Source organism: Diadema setosum, chromosome 17 (assembly GCF_964275005.1).
Source record: "Diadema setosum chromosome 17, eeDiaSeto1, whole genome shotgun sequence".
NCBI lineage: Eukaryota > Metazoa > Echinodermata > Echinoidea > Diadematoida > Diadematidae > Diadema > Diadema setosum.
The window spans coordinates 37,370,925-37,397,018 of record NC_092701.1 but is presented as its reverse complement, the minus strand read 5'-3'; the positions used below and the strand labels follow the sequence as shown (position 1 = coordinate 37,397,018).

The window sequence follows — 26,094 nt, the reverse complement described above, 5'->3', positions numbered from 1 at the left end:
AAAGAACACAGTTTGATCAATCAATTAAAAATCTACTAAGTTTTACACAAATACGTTTGTACACTCAGTATTTGTATGAAGTAGAAATACTCAGCAGAAAAAAACTAGAAATGTCGCTATGGCGACTGATGCCTCCGCCATAATGCATGATTCTCCCAATAGGCGTATAGTACAATGTCTTCACAATGTCTTCACAATGTGTGATCCATGACAGTTTCACATAACTGGCAAAATATTGAAATGACAAGTTTGTCAGAAATGTCTTGAACTGGGTTTGCTTTAATTTTTTAAGAGTGCAGGTACACATATATGGGGAATTGAGAATTTTTACTTGAATTCTGACAGACCTTTTTATAAGTTTACGCACTGAGTAATTTCCAAGGTATGAAGAAAGAGTGTTATGACGGTACAAAATGAATTTTTTTTTTTTTTTTTTTTTTGAGGGGGGCATTGAAACCCTTAACCTTTGACCTTTGACCTTCTGGCTGGAAATTTCCCTGAGAATCTCCATTAGGTAATGCATATATTAATTTTTGAAACTAATAATGCAAGCATTGCATATACTACAGGGAATAATTTTCATTCTCGAAATTGAAAAGCAATTTTTGTCGATGGACATACATTTTCAACAAAATGGTATACAAGTCTATGTAATGAAACTGCTATGCAAATTACATTTTGTATAGCAGTCATACCAAAATGCATAGCAAATTGCTATGCGATACCAGGAAAATTATTCCCTGTACTAGTACATGAGGGAAATAGTAAAATTTTGAGGAGATGACCTTGACCTTTGACCCCTGACTATTGACCCATGACCCCTAAATTCCCTAGATAATCCCTGCCAGTCAGTACATGCGTATGTACCAAGTTCCACGAAGATAAACTGAACCATTTGCGAGAAAAGTGATATTGCAACATTTTCACCTAACCTTTGACCTTTTGACCTTTGACCTTATGACATGAAACTCTCTCTGGAGAATCTCTACGCAGTAGCACATGTCCACACCAAGTTTCAGAAATACCTTTGGGCATTGCATAGATATGGGGGGCATTGCATAGATATGGGGGAAATTGCAACATTTGTAGCATTTGACCTTGACCGTTTGACCTTTGACCTCTTGCCAATGTCACTAAAATCTACTCAGCTAATTGTCCTATTATACATCGTCCTTGGACCAAGTTTGGACATACAGACGGACGGACAACCCGAAAACATAATGCCTCCGGCATCACTTCGTGGCGGAGGCATGAAAAGGCACGAACACAGATTACTACTTACAACATGTAAACATCGAGTCTTGAGAAGTACATTGTCAGTAATGTCACATGAGATGAATTGTTCCTTTCATTTTCAGTTTCATAATCAGAAATTTTATATGATTATAACTCTACACATAAAGAGAAAAGATTCGCCTAACTGTACCTTTTGTGGAATATTACCTGAAACAATTGTTCACTTGTTTTGCGAGTGTAATGTAGTAATGCCTTTATGGAATGATTTGTTGCAAATAATTTTAAAACATGATAGTGATTTTAGTCTGGATAATTTCAAGAAAATGTTTGGAGTTTCTTCAGATAAATTCTTATCTTTTTTGTTTGTGTCGTTAAAATATTTCATGCAAATTTAAAAACATTAGACCCAATTTTGAATTTTTTAAGTTACACTTGAAAATTAAGAAAGAAACAGAGTATTATGTGGCTAAGAAACGAGGTAAACTTCATCTTCACTTTAAGAAATGGAAATTTGAGTTGTAAAACCCAGTAGATGTTTAACATAGACTGTATTTCTTAGGGTAGAACCTTCAAGATGTTATACTTGTGACTACCACAATAATTTGTGTATTGATCAAAATGATACTGCGTTTTTATGTCTTATTGATGATCTTATTTTCATTTTTATTTTTTGTTCCATATGTTCATAATTATTGTGTAATTTGTATTGTTTGTAATCAAGAAAATAAATAAAACATACAAATACAAAAAAAAAAAAAAAAAAAACTCTACACAGCCCAGTTGCTGTACAAACAGCGACAGGGCTGTACCGGAGCGGCCCACAACACAAAGCAAGCTCAGCGATCGCTTTACGATCTCTTTGAGTTTTGATACTTGACATCATTTTTTGGCACCTCAAACTCATTAAATGTAATCTTCATTAATGACACTACATAGGTTATCAAAATTGACATACACATTTCACAACTTACCAAAAATGAAGAGTATATGCAGCATGTCCGAATGGTACATCTGATAATCTGGAGTTCACGCGATCTGAATGCACTTTTAAAGGTCACACTGTCGACCGTGCTGTTACCAAAGAGCAAACGCACGCAATAGATCGCGGCAATTGTGCACTTTACGGCCCTATATATTATCGGTACCTCATTCGCAATGTGCCAAGGTGATATCCCATCAACCACTCCGCACTGAGCAGCTGGCGAGCTTCTCTTGTTGTATGGAACGCCGTTTGACAAGTGATACAGTCACTAAAAGCTTCTGCGGAACTAGCTGACACATCGAACACTGTGCGATCGCGATTTTGCGTGCCTTTGCTCTCCGCTGCAGGATTATCAAGCTTTACATATCGTATATCTATGTTGCATGGCAGAAAATTGCCATGATCATGGCGCAAAGTGTGAGAAAGTTGGCAGTAGTCTGTGATACAATAGATTCCATTTTGAATATCCTAGCTTGCGCCAACTCGCCACAACAGTTACGTAAATATTTCATGCCTCTTCATCCATCCCGATCTGAACCCATCACAATTCGCACAAACCAACCACGCAGACGAGGCTTGCACTTGTGTGTGTCTCGTGTGTGTCCATGTATTGGCTGCCCGTAAATCGCGACGGTAGCTATACACACTTCGCATAGTGTCTGGTTGGGCTCGTTAAAATGGTACAGTTGAACCTCTCGTATCCGGACAAGTTGGGACCGTGGCTCATCCAGATAAGGGATTTGGCCGGTAAGTTTACTTCTTTCTTATCTAACTACATTTTTTGTAGGTAGAATTTCTACCAAACGTTAGTAACATTAGATCTAACGAAAAACGTTAGAATTTCTAGGAACCTACTTAAAAAAACTTGGTCTCCGGGGTCCGCTCCCCAGCCAGCTTTAGTAGTAACGCCACGGTTAGAAATGATGATTTCGTCATTGCGGAGGAATGCACAATTTGAGATTGGTTTCTATACTAATACTAACTATACACAGCCCAGTCGCTGTACATGGTACGTCGCGACAGGGCTGTACGCGCGCGACCACCAATCACTAGGAGAGGCGACGTAATCGTACACGATAGCTTTGACTTTTGATACTTACGATCATTTTTGTCACCTCAAACTCATCGAGTATACTCTTCAATATTTACTCTACATCTGATGCTATATATATTCAAATGTACGTAATGAAACTTACCGAAATTGATCATCATATCCAGCATGTCCACACCGTACACAATCTTTCACGCCAGGCCAAGCTCAGATATCGGGTGGTCACGTGATGTGAATGCCCTTTCAAGCAGCGTACGCACGGTTACTAGTATAAGGTATACAGCTATAAACTGTACTGGGTTATTGTGTCGCAGACGCCAAGGTTTGTTCGACACTTTCAACGCACACGCGCTCGCTCTGGAGCACATCCGGTCACGCATGCGCATAAGTCAAGGCGCCATTTTGAATCCTGGAACGACGAAGCCCGGCGGTCAGGAATTGCGCCAGAAAGTGTCATTTATTTGTTCCACGGACTTATCGCAAGTGGTCTCCATGGACCCAGTGTGGCGAACTATTCTTCTGTAGCATTTAACGTGAGTAAAGTATTCTGTTTAAAGGAGAAAAGTATACATGTTCCTAAGTTTTGTAGTTGTGTTGAGGTTCCTCACTTCGAGGCTGCATGCCGTGCGTGTCAGACGCTGTTTTCGCATAGCGTAACAGTGTCTGGTCGGGCTATACTATAAATACTAGAACTAGGTCTAGTTTAACTAGGCTCTATAACTATAAGCAGTGATAAGCTATACATGTACTTGCCACTCGGCACTGTGGTAATTACAATACAAGAGACAGAAAGTCACGTTCGAACAAGTAACTTTACGCCTTGCTTGCGTGCCCGACCTGCCGGTGACGCGATTCGCGAACGGACGTGATGTCGGTGATCATGATGCGATGGATCCCCGATGCGATGAAATGCAAATGGGCCGACGGTGAGGTACTGAAATCCCTAAGTAACATCAGTATGAGCGGATGGGACTAGACTATGCCCCAAGAAGCCTTAATACTCACCAAAGTAACGGCAGCAATGACAAAGAATATTTTCTAAGTCATAGCATAATCTCGTTCATCTTATACCTTGTGCTCTTCTCACCAAAGAATGCCTCGACTTAGGCCTAAGTCCCGTTATCCATAAAGTGAGAATGAGGCTGTTTCGCTCTCCTCTCTCACCTATTTACGATGTTTGACCTTTGCACTGTTTGTTAATGACGTCATTGATGGGGTTCCGGTCCGTGAGTGAGTGACAGACAACGTGCGTAACACCGCGTGCCACCGGAAAGACAGCTTCATCGCCTCGCTCGCAAATGACCTACAGTCGGACAGTAATACTGAGTTGCTAGTAAAGCAGTCGCCACCTCATTTGCCCACTTCATTTGCTGCGATTTTGTCTCATACCAAATCGACAATGCAGGCTGCAGCAACACGGAGAACTCTGACATTTGTGACAGGCAACAAAAACAAACTTGAGGAGGTAATATCAATCACACTTTTAATAACCTAAACTTAAAGGACAATTCACTTTCATAGACATGTGGATTAAGTGAATGCAGCAATAGATTCTAGAACACATCACGGTCATCAGCAAGAGTTTGAAGAAAATCGGACAATCTGTTTAAAAGTTATGAATTTTTGAAGTTTCTGCTTAACGTTAGTCACTGCTGGATGAGAAGACTAGGGCCTACTGCAACTTGTGATGTCACATACGATACAAACAAAGTAAAGAAAGAAAGGAAATTATTCAAGATATTTTCATTTTTCTACCGTAAAAGAACACTTGTTGACTTCCCTCTTTCAGAAGGCAAGGGGAAATAATTATGTCAGTGACGAGTCGAGGAAACGTGCACTTTTTTTTCGAAAAGCACTAACGTTAACGAGGTAACGTTAGGTGTCTATATGTTGTGGCATTCTCTTTTTCCTCATATCGTTGTACGCATGTGACATCACACACTCGAGTAGTCTTGTCATCCAGCAGTGCAGTGACTGTGCTGAAACTTTAAAAGTTCATAACTTTCGAATGGATTATTTCCCCAAAACTTTCACTGATGTGTTCTACAATTATTGCTGCATTCATTCAATCCATATGTATGTGAAGGCGGACTTGTCCTTTAACATAGGCTACTCCCTAACGGTTATATGTTAAAGGGTGTGTACATTTCTGGTTGAGATGAGGATTTTTAATAGCTTGTAACGTTTTGCGAGATATTCAGAAATAACCACTCTATGAGATGTCAAAGAGCGTGCAATTCTAAGGGGTATCAACAAAAGTTTATTTGATGAAAATCGGTTTTGAAATGGCTGAGATATCCAAAAACAAGGTGAAACATGAAGATCCTAATAAAAGGCGTGGCCTGTCGCCTTTTATTATTAGCACTTTTTGGGATATCTCAGCCATTTGAAAACCAATTTTCATCAAATTAAGCATTTAATCCTTCTTAAAATTACATGCTCTTTCATATTTCATAAGAGCTGGTTTCACATTATCCCACTTAGGAATGTTCAAAACATGAATCCCAACCTCAACCAGTACTGTATATTTATTATTTAATATTCATTAGTAAATTTATAGACTTTTAATGTACCGGTACTGCAAATAGTTGATGCTTGTTTGATGTCGCTGCTCTTACTCAGACAGAGCAATGGGATGATGGAATGTGATGGGTGTTTTAGTTTTAGTTTTAGTGAGAAGGTGGGGAAACTTCGGAAGCTATGTTGCACCAAAACTAGTACCGGTAGCTGAATTGTTTGGTTTGACTCTGAACCAAGGGACATAGATCTATTACCTATTGCGAGTATATTAAACTTGTGTCTTGTCAGCTACCGGGCATACAATGATGTAGATCATGTGTGGAGGCCAGTGAACCACGTACCACTGCAGTAGAGACGGATTCTTGATGTTGTCAACAATGTGCAGAACTTTGTGACTGATACATACTGTGACAATTTCTACTGCGCATAGCACAACCTACAGTACTCCAAGGAAATTCTGCAGCATCCTGAAATTCCTCCTTTTCCCTGTACAGGTAAAAGCCATACTTGGCAAACAGTTTGATGTACAGTCTGTGGCCATTGATTGTGAGTATGAGCAGTATGTTGTTGAACATGTAAAGTATTAGAGCATATAATTTTTCATTTTATGTTAATCTAATATACAGTAGCATTGCTGTTAAAGGTACTATGTTTTTAGACTGTCCCAAGATGAGATTGTTTTCTTTTTTTCTATATTATGCATAGTGAAGGCGCTCCAGTATTGAGGTCATATCTACTTCTATATAATGTATTAAAAGGATACTATCTTCTTCTTTTTTCTCAATTAGGACCTGATCCATCACATATGGTATACGCCGAATATTTCGCGAGGTTTTTATTTTCGCGAATTTCGCGAGTCAGGTGCTATTCGCGAAATTAAAGACACGCGAAAATATTGACTCTGAGCCCGATGTACATATCTCCATTCAGTACAGGACTCCACAATTACGAATTTAACCACTCGCGAAATCGTCGGGAATTCCCGAATCGCGAAAATATAGACTCGCGAAATATATGGCGTATAAAGTATAGTTGGCAATCTGCAGCCCAGAATTATTCAAAGTCCCTCCATTCAAGGCAACAGTACTCAAACTGCATTATATGAATACACCCAATAATATTTCACTACTTGGATTTCATTGCCTTCATGTCATTTACAGTGCCTGAGTTTCAGGGGGAACCGGATGATATATCAAGATCAAAGTGCTTGGAGGCAGTGAAACATGTAAGCATTTATTCACATTTAAAATAAGTAAAAAGTGATGATATTTTGGTTCAAGTATATACATTGCAGCTTAACATATGCCTGTGTTGCAAGACCACATCTTAGTTCATTGGTCAGATTGACCAACAGTTCAAAGAAAATAAAGATACACTGTGTTTTATCTTCAAAAACAGAATGTAAAGCTATCTGTGAAACTTTTGTATTACATTGTTTAAAATTTCTATTTTGTCATGTCTCCTTGCCTTCTCGGAACATTTTGTTATTGCATCATACAGCTAAGCTCCCCAAAAGTTATGTTCAATTTAATCATTACTTAGCAGTGATAATGTCTGGTACTTCTTGAAGGTTGATGGATTTGGTGTTGCAAATGATGATTTGATTAACCCGAAAACACTGCTGATGGTGTAGCATGGAACCTCTGCTATGTAAACATTTGTGATTGTATGTGCACATTGTAATGTTTCTAAGCACAGAAGTAAAGATTGAATAAGTAGACATTTGTGAGAGTACTGTGTGGCACATATTAACCTACATTTTTGTGCTATGATGGGATCGTTGCTTATTTATTTATTCATTTTGCTCGTATAGATACAAGGACCTGTTATAGTAGAAGATACATGCCTGTGTTTCAATGCTCTTGGGGGCTTACCAGGACCATATATGTGAGTAGGTTACTAGTGCACTGTATTTGCTTACTCCTTGTCCAGTAAACAGCCATTCCGAATAATTTCATTAAAGAACAATTCATTAGATTCTTCAGTGTGTCCATGCAGAAGAAGTTTTTATGTCAAGAGTTATGTGATGAAATACCCTTCAGAATTCTAGTTGTAATGAATAATAATAGCAGTCATATTTCACTCAATAACTCTTTTGTAGGGCATCAGATGTACCATGTATTCTTATACTCCTTATTTTGTTATTGTTGTTAATGTAGTATGATCATCATTATATTATTGTTATTATTCTATTGTTGTTTATTCATTGTTGTGATTTCCAGAGAATTTCCTTGTGAAAAGTAGGGTTTATGCAATGAAACAACAGGGATATTACAACAAGAGGACCTTTCTTTGGATGGTTAAACTATTCATGTCAAACTGATTTGGCTTTTTCCCCTACTACATACCTACAGCTAAACAGTTTGTGTATTGAGATCCTCTCCAGACTTGTTTGAGTGCAAACTTCAATAGTGCTAGATTGATCTCTCTGTTATGATTGTTGCATGTTTGATTCAATCAAATGCAATGCATTGGTTTTTCTTAAATGTCCACAGAAAATGGTTTCTCAGCAAACTGGGTCCAACAGGTATGTGCATGACTAACTTTATTTGTTAATTCCTGATAATTGTTGCATTTGTGTGCAAGTGTGTGTGTTTACAATTTGTTGACATGAGATGAGTGCAGACACAATACACTTCAAATTTGCTCTTCATGTTGTGAAGCTGCAGAAGAAATCATGAATGTGGATGTAGTGATTTAAACAAGTAACACAGTGACATTGATGTAAATGCAATAGCTAATTAGTTTTCAATATTTTTACATTTTGCAATGGTAATTGCAATTATCATTATTTTTTTCAAGTCTAATCTGTAATGTGTCTAACTGTGTACATTATGGCACAACTCAATGAAATCGTAAACATGTGTTGAATAGGAGTTACCTCCCATGGAAAGTGTTTCATCTTCCTTACCTGATGAAGACTCAATGATAAATTTTCCATGCTTTCTGTTACAGTAAGCATGCTTCCAGCATCAAGCTTGAGAAATGCATATATCGATAAAAAAGAAAATTAAAGGGTAAAATTCCTATGTCATTAACTATGAACATTGATTTCTTTTCCCTTTTACATCCTGAAAGGTCTACATAGACTGCTTACAGGATGGGAGGATAAGTCAGCCTATGCTCTCTGTACATTTGCATATTCCACTGGAGAGAAGACCAAACCAGTGCAACTATTCCAGGGAAAGACAGAGGTTTGTATGTGTAATAATGTGTTAAGCACATGCACAGTTCATGCGCATATCATTGCAAATGCGCCTCACTTGTATACGCAACTATGGTAACGCGTATTGTGGAATGCTAAAAGATCTGGCAATGCTCCTTGGCGGGCAGTTTGCAGTATGGCAGCTATGAGAATAAAACCATTGTATCATCCATTGAACGTTATCCCAAACTTCTTATGACTGGTTCTTTGAACGCTTGTTCGACAATATGTGGTACTATATACAGGCGACTCCTGTTATAACGAAGTCCTCAGGACGAGCAGTTTTCTTTCACTATACAGTGGACTCCCATTATAGTGAAGTCCTTGGGACCAGCAGTTTTTGTATCATTATATAGAAATTTCTTTATGACTAAAAAAGATGAATAGATGATAGTTGTAAGACCTGAGATTTTACTTCATTGTAACAAGAATTTCATTATAACCGTGTTTGTTATAATGGGAGTGTACTGTTTTGAAAGTCATTGCAGCCTAATGGTAAAGTATATAAAGATAACATAGGTGATAATTTTTGGACCTGAATTTTACTTCTTTGTAACAAGAATTACGTACAGTAAACCTCACTTAAGTCGACATCGCATAAGTCGACAACTCGCTTAAGTCGACACGATAAAAAAGTCCCGATTTTTGCCTTTGTTATTCCTTGAAAATTTCTTCGTCCTAGTCGACATTTATAAGTCGACAACTCGCGTAAGTCGACCTGATTTTTTTAGTGCCAACTGAGCTAAAATACGTGTTAATTCCCTCGTCTAAGTCAACGTTATTTTTTTCGCTCAAAATCTTATCGCCATTCTCTGAAAAAGAATTGTTTTCCCGCTCTGATTCGCAGCATTTCTACTCGGTAATTCACTAGCGTTCGCGCCATGCTTCCATTGTCTTGTACGCCAGAATAGAAAGGGCATACACTCATTTACATAGAAGAATTACATGTAGTACCCAAAGCAGTTCTCTTTCCCCTGTTTCTCCTTCTCGTTATTCTCAAAATGCACAAATTTTGTACACCCATAGGTCCATGAGGCAAATCTCTCGTTTGAAGAAGCTACACCCCTGTAGACAATGCCAGTGTATATATTGGCAATCAAGGACTTAAAAACCAAAGATATAAAACACCTGTTTCTTGACCCTGGCCTAATCTAAGCATCAGTCACTGCCACAGGGGGGGGGGGGGGGGGGGCGAGAGGAGGAGGTTGTTTTGGTTTTGGCATGGGCTTTGTAGCTCCATGGTGTGTGTGTGTGTCGACAAACTTCTACAATGCTCTCCTTCTTATTCCTGATTTTTCGTTATTTATGGGTCAAATTTTTTCATTTAAAATTCAAAACGGATGACTATAGAATTTCTCAATAGAATATAAAATCTAAAACTTTAAAAAGAATAGAGAAAATTGAGTGCACTGAATGGTCTGCCACAGGCAGATATCCTTATCATGCTCTTACGTAATATGACAGCTATGGCAGTCATTAAACCCTGGCTTGGCCTCCAGGTTTGCCACGCCTGAGTAGAAAATTATTTTGCAGTGGACAAATACATCTACTACCGCTTCTCAAACGAGGAATCGTTAGGGGGGTATAGCACCCCATCAGCTTCGTTTGGCGATGGGGTCTCGCCTCAAACGGGGGTTTGACGGCATGCTAGTAGAGAATCATTATCAGAACATGAAATAGGTGTTTCCGTTTATCCGAATATTCTTACGTTAATTATTCCGAAGCGGTGTTAGAAACCTGGGCCCGTTTTTAGAAAATTAATGAAAATGCAACTACATGTAATTAAATGCAACTAAAAATCAAATGCAGGTGCATCAAATCACGGGCAACATTGCACATAAACGCAAGTGCGTTGCTGAAAAGGCTTGTGTTTGATAATCATATGAAACCAGAAAATAGTTGTACGAACCTGAAATTCAATTGCGTTTAAAACGCAACTCTAAAAATCAAATGAAGTCCATTAAATCACGCGCAACGCTGTATTCAAACGCAAGAGCATTGCAGAGAAGACTTGCTGATTTTGTAAGAAACTAGAAACTGCGTTTAAAAGCATCTCTTAACATCTATGGAGGTTCGTTATTGTTGAAAAGTCTTGCATTATTTTTCATTTTTGTACGCAAAATTAAAAATCAAACGCAACTCTGAAAATCAAATGCAATTGCAAGTCCATCATATCACACAGAACACTGAGAAGACTTGCGTTTGATAATCATACGAAACTAGAAAATTGTAGGGAATTTTTAGAAAAAAACTCAGTTGCGTTTAAACGCGATTCTAAAAAGCAAATGCAAATCCATCAAATCACACGCAATGCTGTGTTTAAATGCAAGAGCGTTGCAGAGAAGACTTGCAGTTTTTGTACGAAACTATAAGAAACTGCGTTTAAACGCATCTCTAAACATCTACGAAAGTGCGTTATTGTTGAAAAGACTTGCATCATTTTTTATTTCGTACGCAAAATTAAAAATTAAACGCAACCCCGGAAATCAAATGCATGTCCATCAAATCACACTCAACGCTGAAAAGACTTGCGTTTGATAATCATCCGAAACTTAAAAATTGTAAGAAACTTAAACTCAATTGCGTTTAAATGCAATTCTAAAAATCAAATGCAAGTCTGCACTAGCACGGGAAAGACATTGCAACATTTACACGTTTCAAACTACCGTATTGCATGCTGCTTCACGAAATGTCAATGAAAACATGGTAGCAAATTATTGTTACAGTTCGCTATGCCGAAGGTTTAAATCTCAGTCCAAAGTTATTTTAGTCCTTCGATGGAAAGAGATTTGTTTTTACAAAGGTTAGTAATCCGAAAGATGTCGTTTTCGGATTAACAAACTTTTCTTCTTTTTATTTCAGACTGGCCCGCTCCGTACAGAGCGGTAATGTTGCGAATCGGAGCGCGAGAACAATTCATTTTCAGAGTATGGCAATAGAAATTTAAGCAAAACAAATATGGCAACTTAGGAAAGGAAAATCACACATCCTATTTCATCTCAGTCGGCACTGAAAAATTATCTCGACAGAATGATACGAATTCACACGCATACCTTCGCAGCAACGCACTTGAATTTAAATCGCAAAGTTGCATGCAATTTGGGGAATATGCGTTTGTTTTTTCAAATCAAATTTAAAACGTACAGTGTGTAGAAACGGGCTCAGGTTTTCTGATTCCGCTATCGCAAAAAATCTCTAGAGATTTTGGAATTGTGCGTTGTCTTTACTAATCCGCGCGAGATTTATGCATGAACTAAAACATAATTGTTGTTAATGTTAGTAGGTATGTTTTGGTGGCAAAAGGAGTAAGATTTGGGTAGCGATCCGCTTTGTGATCTTACTCTGTATAGGGGAAATTAGTTTTCATTTATAAGTCGACAAAATGTCGACTTACGCGTAAGTCGACGTGTTTTTCTCAGTCCCGATTATGTCGAGGTTGACTGTATTATCCTGTTCATTAGATGAGGAATGTACTGTGCTACTTCTACTTGATGGATACATCAGAGAGATCAAGTACACAATGCCTTCCCAAATATCTCTGTCCATTATCAGTATCTCAATGTAGGCTTTTTGATGCCCAATATCTCATGCAATGTAGTCAATATAGTTCACAGGTCTTCTTTCTCTATATGAGCAGGGTAGCATATCTTGTAATTAGTTGCAGCAACATTATGGACATGCATATTTGTCTTTATGAAGTTATCAAATGTCTAACAGTTACAGCATGTATGAAGACAGTCATCACAATCTCAAGTTATTAGATATAGTAATCAGTATTATGGATGGTAAGCCAAAAAATTTTGTACCATGATTGTAATATAACATTATTTTGCTGAACATATACTTATATTCAAGATAGACTAATTTACCTGTTGTAAAATGATAATAATTTATGTGAATGCTCTGTGCGAAGTGTAGAAGATGCAAGAAACTTTATATGTTTTGCTTTTGTTGTTTTGAGAGCCTTCAGGAAAGACTAGTAATTTTCAAGTAATTGCTTGATGTTTTGATCAATCTATAGGTTGTAACTCTGAGAGACTTTGAGTGAGATTTTCCCACATTAATTTCGTGACAATGTGATTATATTCCTCAGTGTACTCAGTAAATCTGGGTCAAGCTGACAGTGCAAATTTTGCAAGAGAGAGCAAGTTTCTCAGACACTAAGAATGAGCCTCTTGCCATGTCTCTTTATGATTGTTATTTTGACCTAATAGCTTTCAAATGTCTCTAATTGCAGGGAAGTATAGTTGAGCCAAGAGGGCCTCCTAACTTTGGCTGGGATCCTTGCTTTCAGCCGGATGGCTATGACCAAACGTATGTGCTTCTTCATCAGATTTTGTCACGAATTTCACACACAACATACATGTAGCACCACAGTTGTCAAAATCCCATGTTAGATACAGTGGAGTCTTTAGAAATCTTGAGTGGTTTGTTTTATTTCATTTCATTCTCTTATTTATTTTTTATTTTATTTTATTTTGCTTTTTATTTTTTGTGTGCTAATAGATAGTTCCAGCCGTATTAGTTTTATGTGAGAGTTCACAAAATGCCATTGTTGAATAATATGATGCCACAAGGTTTATTAAGTGAATCAACATGAAGCCTACATGTACATGAAAAATGAACCTTTTCCATAGAAGATAGGAAGCGTACTGCAAAGAAAATGCCAAATCAAGTCAATTGATGTTTTTTATGCCTCCGCCACGAAGTGGTGCCGGAGGCATTATGTTTTCGGGTTGTCCGTCCGTCCGTCCGTACGTCCGTCCGCATTCGTTTACGCGATAACTTGAGTAATATTGACTGGAATTTTACCAAAGTTGGTCCAAGTATAAAGTATGATGGGGCAATTAATTGATTAGATTTTGAGTGAAATCGGCCAAAGGTCAAAGGTCAAGGTAAAATCATTAAATTGTATCTGTTTACGCGATATCTCAAGACTGGATTCAGCAAATTTCACCAAAATTTGTCTGAGGATGATGTATGATGGGACAATTACTTGATTAGGTTTTGAGTGAAATTGGACGGAGGTCAAAGGTCAAAGATCAAGGTCAAATCCTAAAATTTATCTGGTTACGTGATAACTCTAAATTGGATGAAGCAGCTTTCACCAAACTTGGTCCAAGGATGATATATGATGGGGCAATTAGTTGAGTAGATTTTAGTGACATTGGCAAGAGGTCAAAAGTCATAAGGTCAAGGTCAAATGCTAAAAACATTGCTATTTCCCCCATATCCATGCAATGCCCAAAGGTATTATCTTGAAACTTATTGTAGACATGTACTACTGCATAAAGATTCTCCAGAGAGAGTTTCATGTGATAAGGTCAAAGATCAAAAGGTCAAAGGTTAGGTGAATATGTTACAATTTCACTTTTCTTGCAAATGGTTCAATGTATCTTCATGGAACTTGGTACATACACATGTACTGACTGGCAGGGATTTTCTAGGGAATGTAGGGGTCATGGGTCACTAGTCAGGGGGTCAAAGGTCAAGATGAACTCCTCAAAATGTTACTATTTCCCTCATATACTAGTATATGCAATGCTTACATTATTATTTTTAAAACTAAAACTTGATATATACATGTATTCCCTAATGGAGATTCTCTGAGAAATTTCCAGCCAGAAGGTCAAAGGTTAAGGGTCAAAGGTCAGGTTTAAATGCAAATATATATATATTTTATACTGTAATTACACTCTTTCTTCATACCTTGAAAATTACTCAATGCATAAACTTATAAAAGGGTAGGTCAGAAGTCAAGTAAAAGTTCTCAATTCCCCAAATACAGGTACCTGCACTCTTAGACAATTATAGCAAACCTAGTTCAAGGAAAGTGAACATTCAAGATATTTTTGACAAACCTGTCATTTCAATATTTTGTCAGTTTTGTGAAACTGTCATAACACATTGTGAAGACATTGTACCATACACCTATTGGGAGAATCATGCATTATGGCGGAGGCATCAGTCGCCATAGCGACATTTCTAGTTTTGTTTTTTGTTTTGTGGTTTTGGGTTTGTTTGTTTTTTTTGGGGGGGGGGGGTTGAAGTGTCTCAATGTATGCATATACCTTTCTTCATCACCATTTACATTTTTTTTTCTAAATCCATACAGCTTGTTTGTTTTCTGTCCACAAAAATGTTTGATTTAAGCCCGTCTATGTCTCTGGCATTTCCTTCTTTGCTAAAGTTCTCTCTCTCTTTCTATCTCTATCTCCAATGTATTGTCCTTTTTTTTCTATTAAATTCCTTTCTCCATCCCATAGTCCTGCATCTGTCATCCTATCTCCCATGAAACACAATTCACATGGCGTCTATATATCATCAAATCTAATCAAGACCTGGAGACAGGTTTGCTGGCTATAATTATCATTTTATCAGCATTAAATTGGCAACTCCGAATCTTACTGTGAATTCTTTATTGGCAAAAGATTATGGAATTGATTAAATGAATCAGATGTGCACTAAATTAAAAGAAATTTACAACTATTTGCATATTTGAGAGAAAACATAAACTTCAATCTTCTAAATTGTATTGCCAATTGAAGAATGAGTTTAAAAATGTATAAGTCAGATGGGAGCTTCCAAAACTTTTGCCACCAAAGCAAGCAATTATATATGGATAACAAGGACTCAGGAGAATGACCCTTTATCTCTACTTTATAAAATACACTATGAATTTTATAAAAATCACAATGTAAAGATCCTGCATGAAACCACAGAAATTTGGCTCCTTAGATTTGATAGGTTCAATATCTGTATTTTTGTAAATAAATGGGACACTCCTATGTCTTACTCTTTATCTCTCTTTCTCCTAGGTATGCCGAGATGGCTAGTGAGCTGAAGAACAGCATCTCACATCGAGGAAAAGCACTTCAATTGCTGGCAGAGTTTTTCCAGGAACATTCATAATGTCAGGCAAACAAGAACTGTTGGCATGCACCCAAGAAGGCACTGACCCCTGCCTGTCCTGGTGTGAATAGCACATCTTAGGTGTAAATAATGTACTTAACATGCTTCTTATTTTGACCTGGCCCAAATCATTTGCAAAAGCTTTTAAAGATGAAGTAAATTCAACCCTCAAACATGTAGTCTGCAACTTCCTATTTCTATCAGTCCACACTAGGGAAATCAGTATTATTCCAGACTAGCATCTTCTGAAAATCCCAGAGTTCCTGTGACAACAGGATGGTCCTTGGTGTTCCTGTTGTCGGGTATAACCAGTGCCAAAGAAACTCCACCCCTTTACCGGCCTTTTCTGTTTCTTCTCAGTTCCAGCAAACACCCGCTCACACCGCAGGTCTATGTTGATGTAGCCAAAATACCTGATTTTCCCTCCACCTCCATACCGCAGGACAGGGTCACTCATTGGAAGTTGATTTCATTATAATGGTTCCACACCCTTTCATTATAATGGTTCCGCACTGAGACTTTCTGGATATGAGGGTGACTTGGGAACCATTGTCAAGGAGACCTATAGATACAGTGAAACCCCGTTATAACGAGGTCCATGGGACCGGCGATATTACCTCGTTATAACTGGTACCTCGTTATAACCGTACGCATCAAAAACAGAGAAAAACATAAGCACGACGTCATAATATACTAAAAAATGAAAGTTACAAACATCCTTTGCGTTGTTATTACACAATATGGATCATTATCGAGAGAATAAAGGGAAATTATTTGTGAATTAGGCGAAAAAGTCGGGGTTGAAATAGAATAATTCTTTATTTTTCTTCCGAAAATCTCTTCGCATAATAGTGCACGTTATGTTCTTGAGAAGTATAGGCCTATATTATATTAAAATCACATTGTATAATATGCGTTGTTTACCGTAACTTGCGAGGTATTTTTACGCTGTTGGTGTCAAGCGGGAATGCGATAATTTCATGAATCATTTCGGCTGCATTCTTATACAATGTATGATCGTTGCGCCCGAAAGGATTAAAATGCGTTGTTTATTTTCTTCCGAAAATCTCTTCGCGTTTTGTACATCCGTTCTTGAAAAATAAGCGACAGGATTGAATTTAGAAGGTTGTGACCCTTTTTACGCAGATCTCTTCCTCATAGACCATTCTGAAAGAAAGAAAATCTTCGTTGTGAAATGCATTGTTAAAATTGTGATAATGAACAAACCCAGATCTATTATAATTGTTGAATGCGTTTGTTTCTTTTTCTGAACACCGACTAAGTAGCTTAACATATTTTTATGCTACTGTCAACCGGCGAGATCGCAATGATTTCAGAGTAACATTCGTGCGTCGTTTAGCGTAACTTGCGGGGTATTTTTACGCTGTTGGTGCCCAGTGGGAATGCGATAATTTCATGAATCATTTCGGCTGTAATCTTATATAATGTATGTTCGTTGCACTCGAAGGGATTAAAGATGCGCCAGTGTTCATTTTCTTCCGAAAATCTCTTCGCGTTTTGTACATCCGTGCTTGAAAAATAAGCGACAGGATTGAATTTAGACGGTTGTGATCCTTTTTACGCAAATCTGTTACTCGTAGACCATTTTGAAAGAAAGAAAAATCTTCATTGTGAAATGCGTTGTTAAAATTGTGATAATGAACAAACCCAGATCTATTCAAATTGTTAAATACGTTTGTTTCTTCTTCTGAACACCGATTAAGTAGCTAAACATGCGTTATTCAACTATTTTTACGCTACTGTCATCCGGCGAGATCGCGATGATTTCAGAGTAACATTTGTGCGTTGTTTACCGTAACTTGCGAGGTTATTTTACGCTGTTGGTGCCCAGCGGGAATGCGATGATTTCATGAATCATTTCGGCTGTAATCTCATACAATGTATTATCGTTGCGCCCGAAAGGATTAAAGATGCGTTCTTTATCATCTGCCGAAAATCCCTTCGCATTGTCTACATCCGTTCTTAAAAAAATTGTGACAGGATTGCGTTATTCAACTATTTTTACGCTACTGTCACCAGGCGAGATCGCGATTTCATTAATTAGTTCGGCTATAATCATACACTCGTATTTGCTAACCAGCAGAAGAACTGGAAGTCGGGACTTCAAATGGAAAGGATATAATGTTGAGTTGCACACGCATTCCAATTTCCATATTTGCCACGAGTGTCGCTACATGAAAAGTTTTTGAGTGCGTTATCTTTTTTCCCTTGTTGCGCTGTGGTCTGACCTAATATATAACATTACGCACGCGTGTGATCTCGCGAAAAAGAAAATCAAGTGATTATGTTTAATAATTTAGTAGGAACATCGAATGGTATTAATGTGTTGTTTTTTTTTTTGCGTGGTTTAGAAGAAAACATGGAAGGAACCGTTCTCTGCAAAACGGGAAAAAGACATGGATAGCGTGAATTTGATTTTCAGTGTTTCATTTGTCTCGTGTTTGAAAAGCGGCAAGTCAAGAAATGGTACCTCGTTATATCCGATCAAATTTCTTATGTTTTTGTTTATCATGATGCACCGAAAATGTCCTCATTATAACCGGAATCTCGTCATAACCGAACTCGTTATAACCGATTCGTTCTGCCATAGGTTTACACGCAAAGGAAAACGGGACCGACGCAATCACCTCGTTGTAAGCGGTTCCTCGTTATAACCGAACTCGTTATGACGGGGTTTCACTGTACACACACATCTGTAAGGCAAAGATAGGACGACGTTTCACCCACCAGGCCATCGGGTACAGTGTACATCATATTTTTGAGGAATTCAAATGTGTTAGCATGGATTGGGGGTCTATTGCTGGTGTAGGGTTGGAGCTTTGGCTGGTCTTGTGGGCCCCTTGTAGCTCCCTCTTTGATGACTGTTTTCCTAATGCTGTTGTAGACATTTCACCCATTTTCGGTTTACAAGAACAAGGTTCTCTTGGTTTTGGCTATATGTGCAGAAATGACCATCCTCCCCACATCCTGTAACAGAAGTTCAGGCTCAACATCCGAGTTTGTGTAGCCTTAGCACCCGACACTGCTTAGAAGGAAGTTGTCATTGAGAGAGGTGCTGGGATGGAAGCTTGAATCTACACCTGTTCCTTGAGCTTGGCCAGGCAATCTTCAATACCCTTGGGCATTGGCCTGTTTGTATTCCCCTTGCCCTAGGCAACTGCCTGGAAACTCCACCCCTTTACTTCCTCATATCTTCAAATCATGCTGATGAGGGTCATGAAGCTAGGACGACTCTTTGGCATTACTTGAAGTTGAAAGCTCACAAGCAGCATCTCATCAAATACACCATGGATGAACTTCTTAAACCTCAGATAGTCTGCCCTGTCATGTAGTGTTCCCGCTTTTCTCATCGTACTATGTAGAGTATATTATTGTTTAACCACATGAGGAAGTTCAGTGGCTTTTCCGGGTGTTGCTGCACCATGTTGTGGAACTTGAACAAGATCTCTTCCCTGCTCTCTGTCTAGATCCAAATGCAGCTTCAAGTGCTTTCAGGTAATCTTCAGCAGTGGCTTGTAGGTTCTGGAGGTGGAGATCATGGCTGATGTTTTAGGTTGGCAGTCTGAGTGCTTTGCTGACCCTCCTCTGCTTCTCTGTTTCGTCTAGGCTGCCAGATGTCCATTCCTGGAGGTGTCCCTCAATCTGGTCAACCCAGACATCAAAGGCGTCTTCCTCCCTAGGTACCATAGGTGAGCCCAAGGATGGTCTGAGCTTCCTATAGCTAACTTGAAGACTTATGTTGGCCATCTGGCATGTGACATCCCTCACTGTGTTAGCAATGGGTGTGGCTGGTGACATGGTGCTCAGTGTGCCTCTGGCATCTGCTAGGGTCATCTTTCTTTTCAGTGGCTCCACCAAGGCTAAGTCCATGGTGTGGATCCTCTCACCTACTCTTAGGTTCGGGGTCTGAAGCTAACCTTCCATACATGTATCAATTGATCCATAAGTGATATTCAATTTCCATGAAATATACTTTCTTGCAAATATTTTTACTTTTCTTGTCATCTTGAAATGTATGAAAGAAAATCTGGAAAACTGGTGTGTGATGGAAATTTTCCTTTACCAAGTACTGTACATGTACATGGTATATCTTTATTTTCTGTTTTAATTGAAATATGTTTTCATGTGAGATAAAACAAATGCTGAACTCATTCTTTTGATGAGTTGAGACCTACTACAAACTCTTTGAGTTGTGTCATTAACTGTTGTGTTTATTTGTGTGTGTTTTCAATTAATCTTAAACTGGAGAGGACTTGACTAACGACATCTCAAATCAAAATGTATCCCTATGTTGATATTTGTGATCTTATAAACAAACAAAAAAGAAAGAAAATTAAACACTACCAGGACATTTTCTGTTTAGACAGATGTAAATATTTATACAAGTGTATACAGGAATATACACACTTGCACACACACACACACACACACACACACACACATATATATATATATATATATATATAGTGTGATGATGCTGATACTCGTACCGCACGCCTCTGTCATTTTAGGAAGAATTATAGTTGAGACAGTGTAGATGACAAAAGATGTCACATGAAGCCGGCTGTTACGAAGCATTCAACCTTGGTCTTCCTCAGCTTTATTATCTGTTTATGAAATGAAATGTATGTTTTTGAGCATAGCAAATCTGGAGTCATGAACACAATATATTGAATACAAGTTCAGCATGAGTTAATAGCTTCATAGCATACTTGGCAACTTTTTTGGCAATTTGCAACACATTCAACAATGTATAACTGTAAATGAATATAAAGTGAGTATATATGGCATGCAAACATATCATACAATAAATATAAAACATACATCATGAATAAACTAAGTAATATTATTACCTGCTAAGCAGACGTGAGTTACTTGGGTGTCTTGTGGCTGTCTTGTGGCGGGATGTGAGTGATCACGTAATATTGGGTGGAAGGTTTGTGTGCGGTGGTGCATGTCAGGCAGGAGTGGGGTAGTATAAAGAATTAGGTTCAGTGTTACAAGTGTGTCAGTGCAGATGGAGGGTTGTTAACAATTACGATACAATGAGCATTCTCGTGGTCATTAACCCCTACAGCTGGTTTACAACAATCAAAAGAGCAGGCATGGAACCCGGGTACAGACAAGGAGTGGATGGTGTGTCGCCACTTGTCCCTAGGCACATAACACAGAAATATACAATGTACACATATATATACCAAAATTATTACTGACAAATCTTCATGCTCTTACCACATAGTATATCAAAACTGTATTGCACAGTATGATTGTTTTTCCTGTGTACACCTCTATCCATCTGTTTATTTATCTATAATCATCACTTCCTATATATATATATATATATATATATATATATATATATATGTATATATATATATACATACACATACATGCACACATATATTCATAAATATACACATATACATATACATATATACATAAACATACACACATACATATACATATACATACATACACATATACATATATAATCATATGATTCCTTGTATTCACATTGTATAATAACTGAGTATATAACCATACCTATCAGTCAACCAATACAACATCAAAAAATCAATCCTTTACAAACATTCTATCTTTTCCGAGAAATACAATCTCATTTTACATAAAACCCAGGTACAGATAAAGAGGGGATGGTGTGTTGCCACTTGTCCCTAGGCACACAACACAGAAGTATAATATATACCAAAATTATTGCTGACAGAATCTTCATGCTCTTCCCACGTGATATAACTAAACTGTGTCGCACAGTTATGTTGTTTTTCTTGTGCACACCTCTACCTGTCTCTGTATCTGTAATCATCATTTCCTATACATATCATATAATATTCATGCATCCATGTTATGATCATATACACATACATACACACACACATATATATATATATATATATATATATAGCATATATATATATATATTCCTTCTAAACATTTTATGTGATAACTGGATATATGACAATGCCTTTCAATAAACCAATCCAACATCAAAAAATAAATCCTTTATAAACAGTCTACCTTTTCCAATAAATACAATATCAAAGAATATAGAATGTTTGTAAAGGATTGATTTTTTGACGTTGTATTGGTTGACTGATAGGTATTGTTATATACTCAGTTATCATACAATGTGAATAGAAGGAAACATATAATTATATATCATGGCTCGACACTAACTTTTTTGTTTGGTGGCCCGATGGGGCCACCAAAATCCTAAATTTCATATTTTTGGTGGCCCGAGAGAAAAATTTGGTGTCCCCCCAAAAAAACATAAAAAACATTAAAAGTCCTATTTTTTTAATGTGTCAAATATTTCAGATTTATGATAGTAAGAATTAGAAGTTGGACATGTCTACTCACAAATAAACTTCAACACTCACTCTCGGGCATTCAGTCAGTCCTTTTCATCTATCCTTTGAACAAATTTAACTGCTAATTTCCAGCTCAAAAAGTTACGAATGTATTCACATGCTTTTCAAAAAATTTTGGTGGCCCGAGGCCCAGTACCAAATTTACCCTATTTTGAAATTTGGTGGCCCGACTTTCATTTTTGGTGGCCCCGGGCCACCGGGCCACCGTTAGTGTCGAGCCCTGTATATATGTATATGTGTATGTATGTATATGTATATGTATGTATGTGTGTATGTTTATGTATATGTATATGTGTATATTTATGAATATATATGTGTGCATGTATGTATATTATTTATATATATATATATATACTTATATATATATATATAAGATATGTATAGGAAGTGATGATTATAGATAAATAAACAGATGGATAGAGGTGTACACAGGAAAAACAATCATACTGTGCAATACAGTTTTGAGATACTATGTGGTGAGAGCATGAAGATTTGTCAGTAATAATTTTGGTATATATAATATATGTGTACATGTACATTGTATATTTCTGTGCTATGTGCCTAGGGACAAGTGGCAACACACCATCCACTCGGATCCTTGTCTGTACCCGGGTTCCATGCCTGCTCTTTTGATTGTTGTAAACCAGCTGTAGGGGTTAATGACCACGAGAATGCTCATTGTATCGTAATTGTTAACAACCCTCCATCTGCACTGACACACTTGTAACACTGAACCTAATTCTTTATACTACCCCACTCCTGCCTGACATGCACCAACGCACACAAACCTTCCACCCAATATCACATGATCACTAACATCCCGCCACAAGACAGCCACAAGACACCCAAGTAACTCACACGTCTGCTTAGCAGGTAATTATATTACTTAGTTTATTTATGATGTATGTTTTATATTTATTGTATGATATGTTTGTATGCCATATATACTCACTTTATATTCATTTACAGTTATACATTGTTGAATGTGTTGCAAATTGCCAAAAATGTTGCCAAGTATGCTATGAAGCTATTAACTCATGCTGATCTTGTATTTAATATATTGTGTTCATGACTCCAGATTTGCTATGCTCAAAAACATATATTTCATTTCATAAACAGATAATAAAGCTGAGGAAGACCAAGGTCGAAAGCTTCGTAACAGCCGGCTTCATGCGACATCTGTTGTCATCTACATTGTCTCGACTATATATATATATATGAAGAGTCATTGCAAAATGGGCTAAGCATCATTTTTCAACATTTTAAAGTATGTCCATCATCAGATTGAGCAAAATAAAATGTTTCCGGTGATACCTCACATGTAACATAACAAGGTATATTCTAGAAGTTATGATTAAAAATATCTCATATTTTCTTATTATTTTCCGTTATTTACCCCTTTTAGTAGCTTTAATCACAAATATCTCAACAAGAATGGAGTAAGCTCATTTTGTGATAAAACTCTTCATATACATATATATATACATATATATATATATATATATATATATATCATATAAATATGTATATATATATATATATATATATATATATATATACATATATATATACTCTGTGTAAGTTGTAGTCCATGCATGGGCACAATAATATCAAAAATAGAACAGAACTCAAGCACGTGCTTGAATCGATAACACTTGATAAAGGGCCAGGACCCCCAAAATGTGTCAAAATATAAACTGTATTGACAGCATGAGCTCAAGTTCTCTTCTATTTTATATATACACTGTATGTTCATATATTTATATATCTATCTATATCTATCTATCTATATATATATATATATATATATATATATATATATATATATATGTGTGTGTGTGTATGTGAAACATTTACATATATATACATATATATATACACATTTACATTATAATATATATTGTGTTTGTGTGTGTGGGTATGATAATAAGGTAATGGAAAGATTTAAGTTTGTTTTTTATTTTTTCATCTGCATTGCCTATGTAAGTGTTGTGCGTGCTGGCATACTGTATAAAGCTGTTATTTTCGTAACGGTTTAATTTTCGTGAATTTTGCGAATCACAGTTGGATCGCGAATTCAACAACATGTGCCCTGTTAATAGTGCATTAACTTAATCGTCGGCGTCACTTCGCGAAAACAACATCTCACGAAAATGTCTATGGCCTCGTCATTCGCGAAAATACCTGTATGCGAAAATAACAGCGTACAGTATCTGTATGTGTGAGATTTGTGCACTGCAATGCCAAGGATCATCTTCGCATGTCAAATTAAACTTTTTAGCTGAATGTCGTCATTTGTAATCATATCCAGCTTCAACCAATGTTAAGTTTCTTCATAGTATTATGTAATGTATAATATAATGGGGAAAATTTTTAAAATGCTACTGAAGAAAGGATTAACAAAATTTGATTGGAGTTATAGTACAGCAAGGGAAAGGTAAAATTATGCAAGAGGATACTAAACAAAGGGGGTTGGACAACTCGACCGCGGGATAAGTCGTCCCTGGACAACTCGTCCCTACCCCTGGACAGCTCGACCGGGTCGAGTTGTCCAGGGGCGGGTTTGCGATTGGACAACTCGACCCAACTTTATTTGTGCCTAATTTTTACAGAATGAAACACATTTTTGTCATAATATTGACATAGGTTAGTGGAGTGATGTATGATAAAAATGTTTCATCGCATTTTAAGGCAATTCCTTTTTATTTTCTGATGCTGCGAAGCAATATTTAACGGTATCTTCTCTGCTCTGAGAGTCTCGGTGACGGAGCTTTTTCTTGTGACGAAAGCTTGCATGGTAAGGTGAAATTTGTTGAGAAATTTCCATTAAATGCTTAACACCAGCAATAAAATATGGTATTTTACATAGGTACATGTGTTTTCTATCCTTGGTCACATTTTCATGAGCAGAGGAATCATTTTAGTATGAAAAATGAAACAATTGTCTACAGTATGTCGAATCGTCTTCGTTCGTACTTGTTCGGTTTCCATATCGCGGGACGCGCGCCGCGCTGCTAGCTGTGCTGAGAGGCTCGGCTCGGCGTGGCGCTCGCCCACTGGCCACCGGACCCCCTCCCACGTGCACCGATACCAGCACAACTTGTGACGACAGCCTGTTTGGTAAGGTGAAATTTGTTGAGAAATTTCCTTTAGATGCGAATAACCAACAATAAAATATAGTGTTTCACATAAATAAATGTGTTTTCTATCCTTGGTGACATTTTTATAGGCAAATGAATCATTTCAGTAAGAAAAATGAAACAAATCCTATGTCGAATCGTCTTCGTTCGGTTTCCACACCGCGGCACGCTGCTCTCTAGAGTGGCGCACGCAACCACCGATACCGGCCCGCGGGCCCCCCGGGCTGTAGGGCTGGCAGACGTGCAGCTCGATGGGTGGAGCGAGCTGTGTCGCTGCGTAGCTACGAAGTCGACCGTGATCTTTTCTTCGATATTTGAACTAAATTCCACTCAATGAAACTATTTCATACATTTCTCTTAACTTTGAACGATGTTATACTGACTAAATGGTTTGAAAAGTGTCTGAAATTTCACCGGCACTGTATTGATTCGTAAATAAGTCATCAACATGACAACCAGTCTTATCATGCAAGCCCAATAATTCTCCGCACTACCACTGCCATACACTTACCACAAGCAATGGAGAACCTGACTCCAATGATTCAGTACTGTGGGGACCAGTACTTTACTGTCAACAAATGATGGGGGAAAAAAACATAGTGACAACAAAGGAAATAAAAGTTTTCACTCTTTTTCTT

At 37.5% G+C, this 26,094-nt stretch overlaps 1 protein-coding gene across 1 annotated transcript; it reads left to right on the top strand.

Moving 5' to 3' along the window:
- The first annotated feature begins 4,658 nt into the window (after positions 1 to 4,658).
- Positions 4,659 to 16,413, top strand: LOC140240862 (inosine triphosphate pyrophosphatase-like). Its single transcript, XM_072320636.1, has 8 exons — positions 4,659 to 4,734; positions 6,284 to 6,335; positions 6,950 to 7,014; positions 7,603 to 7,676; positions 8,285 to 8,316; positions 8,868 to 8,983; positions 13,232 to 13,308; positions 15,813 to 16,413. Exons 1-8 carry the CDS (start codon positions 4,669 to 4,671, stop codon positions 15,904 to 15,906), a joined length of 576 nt encoding a protein of 191 aa, XP_072176737.1. The 5' UTR covers positions 4,659 to 4,668; the 3' UTR covers positions 15,907 to 16,413.
- The last annotated feature ends 9,681 nt before the right edge of the window (positions 16,414 to 26,094 follow it).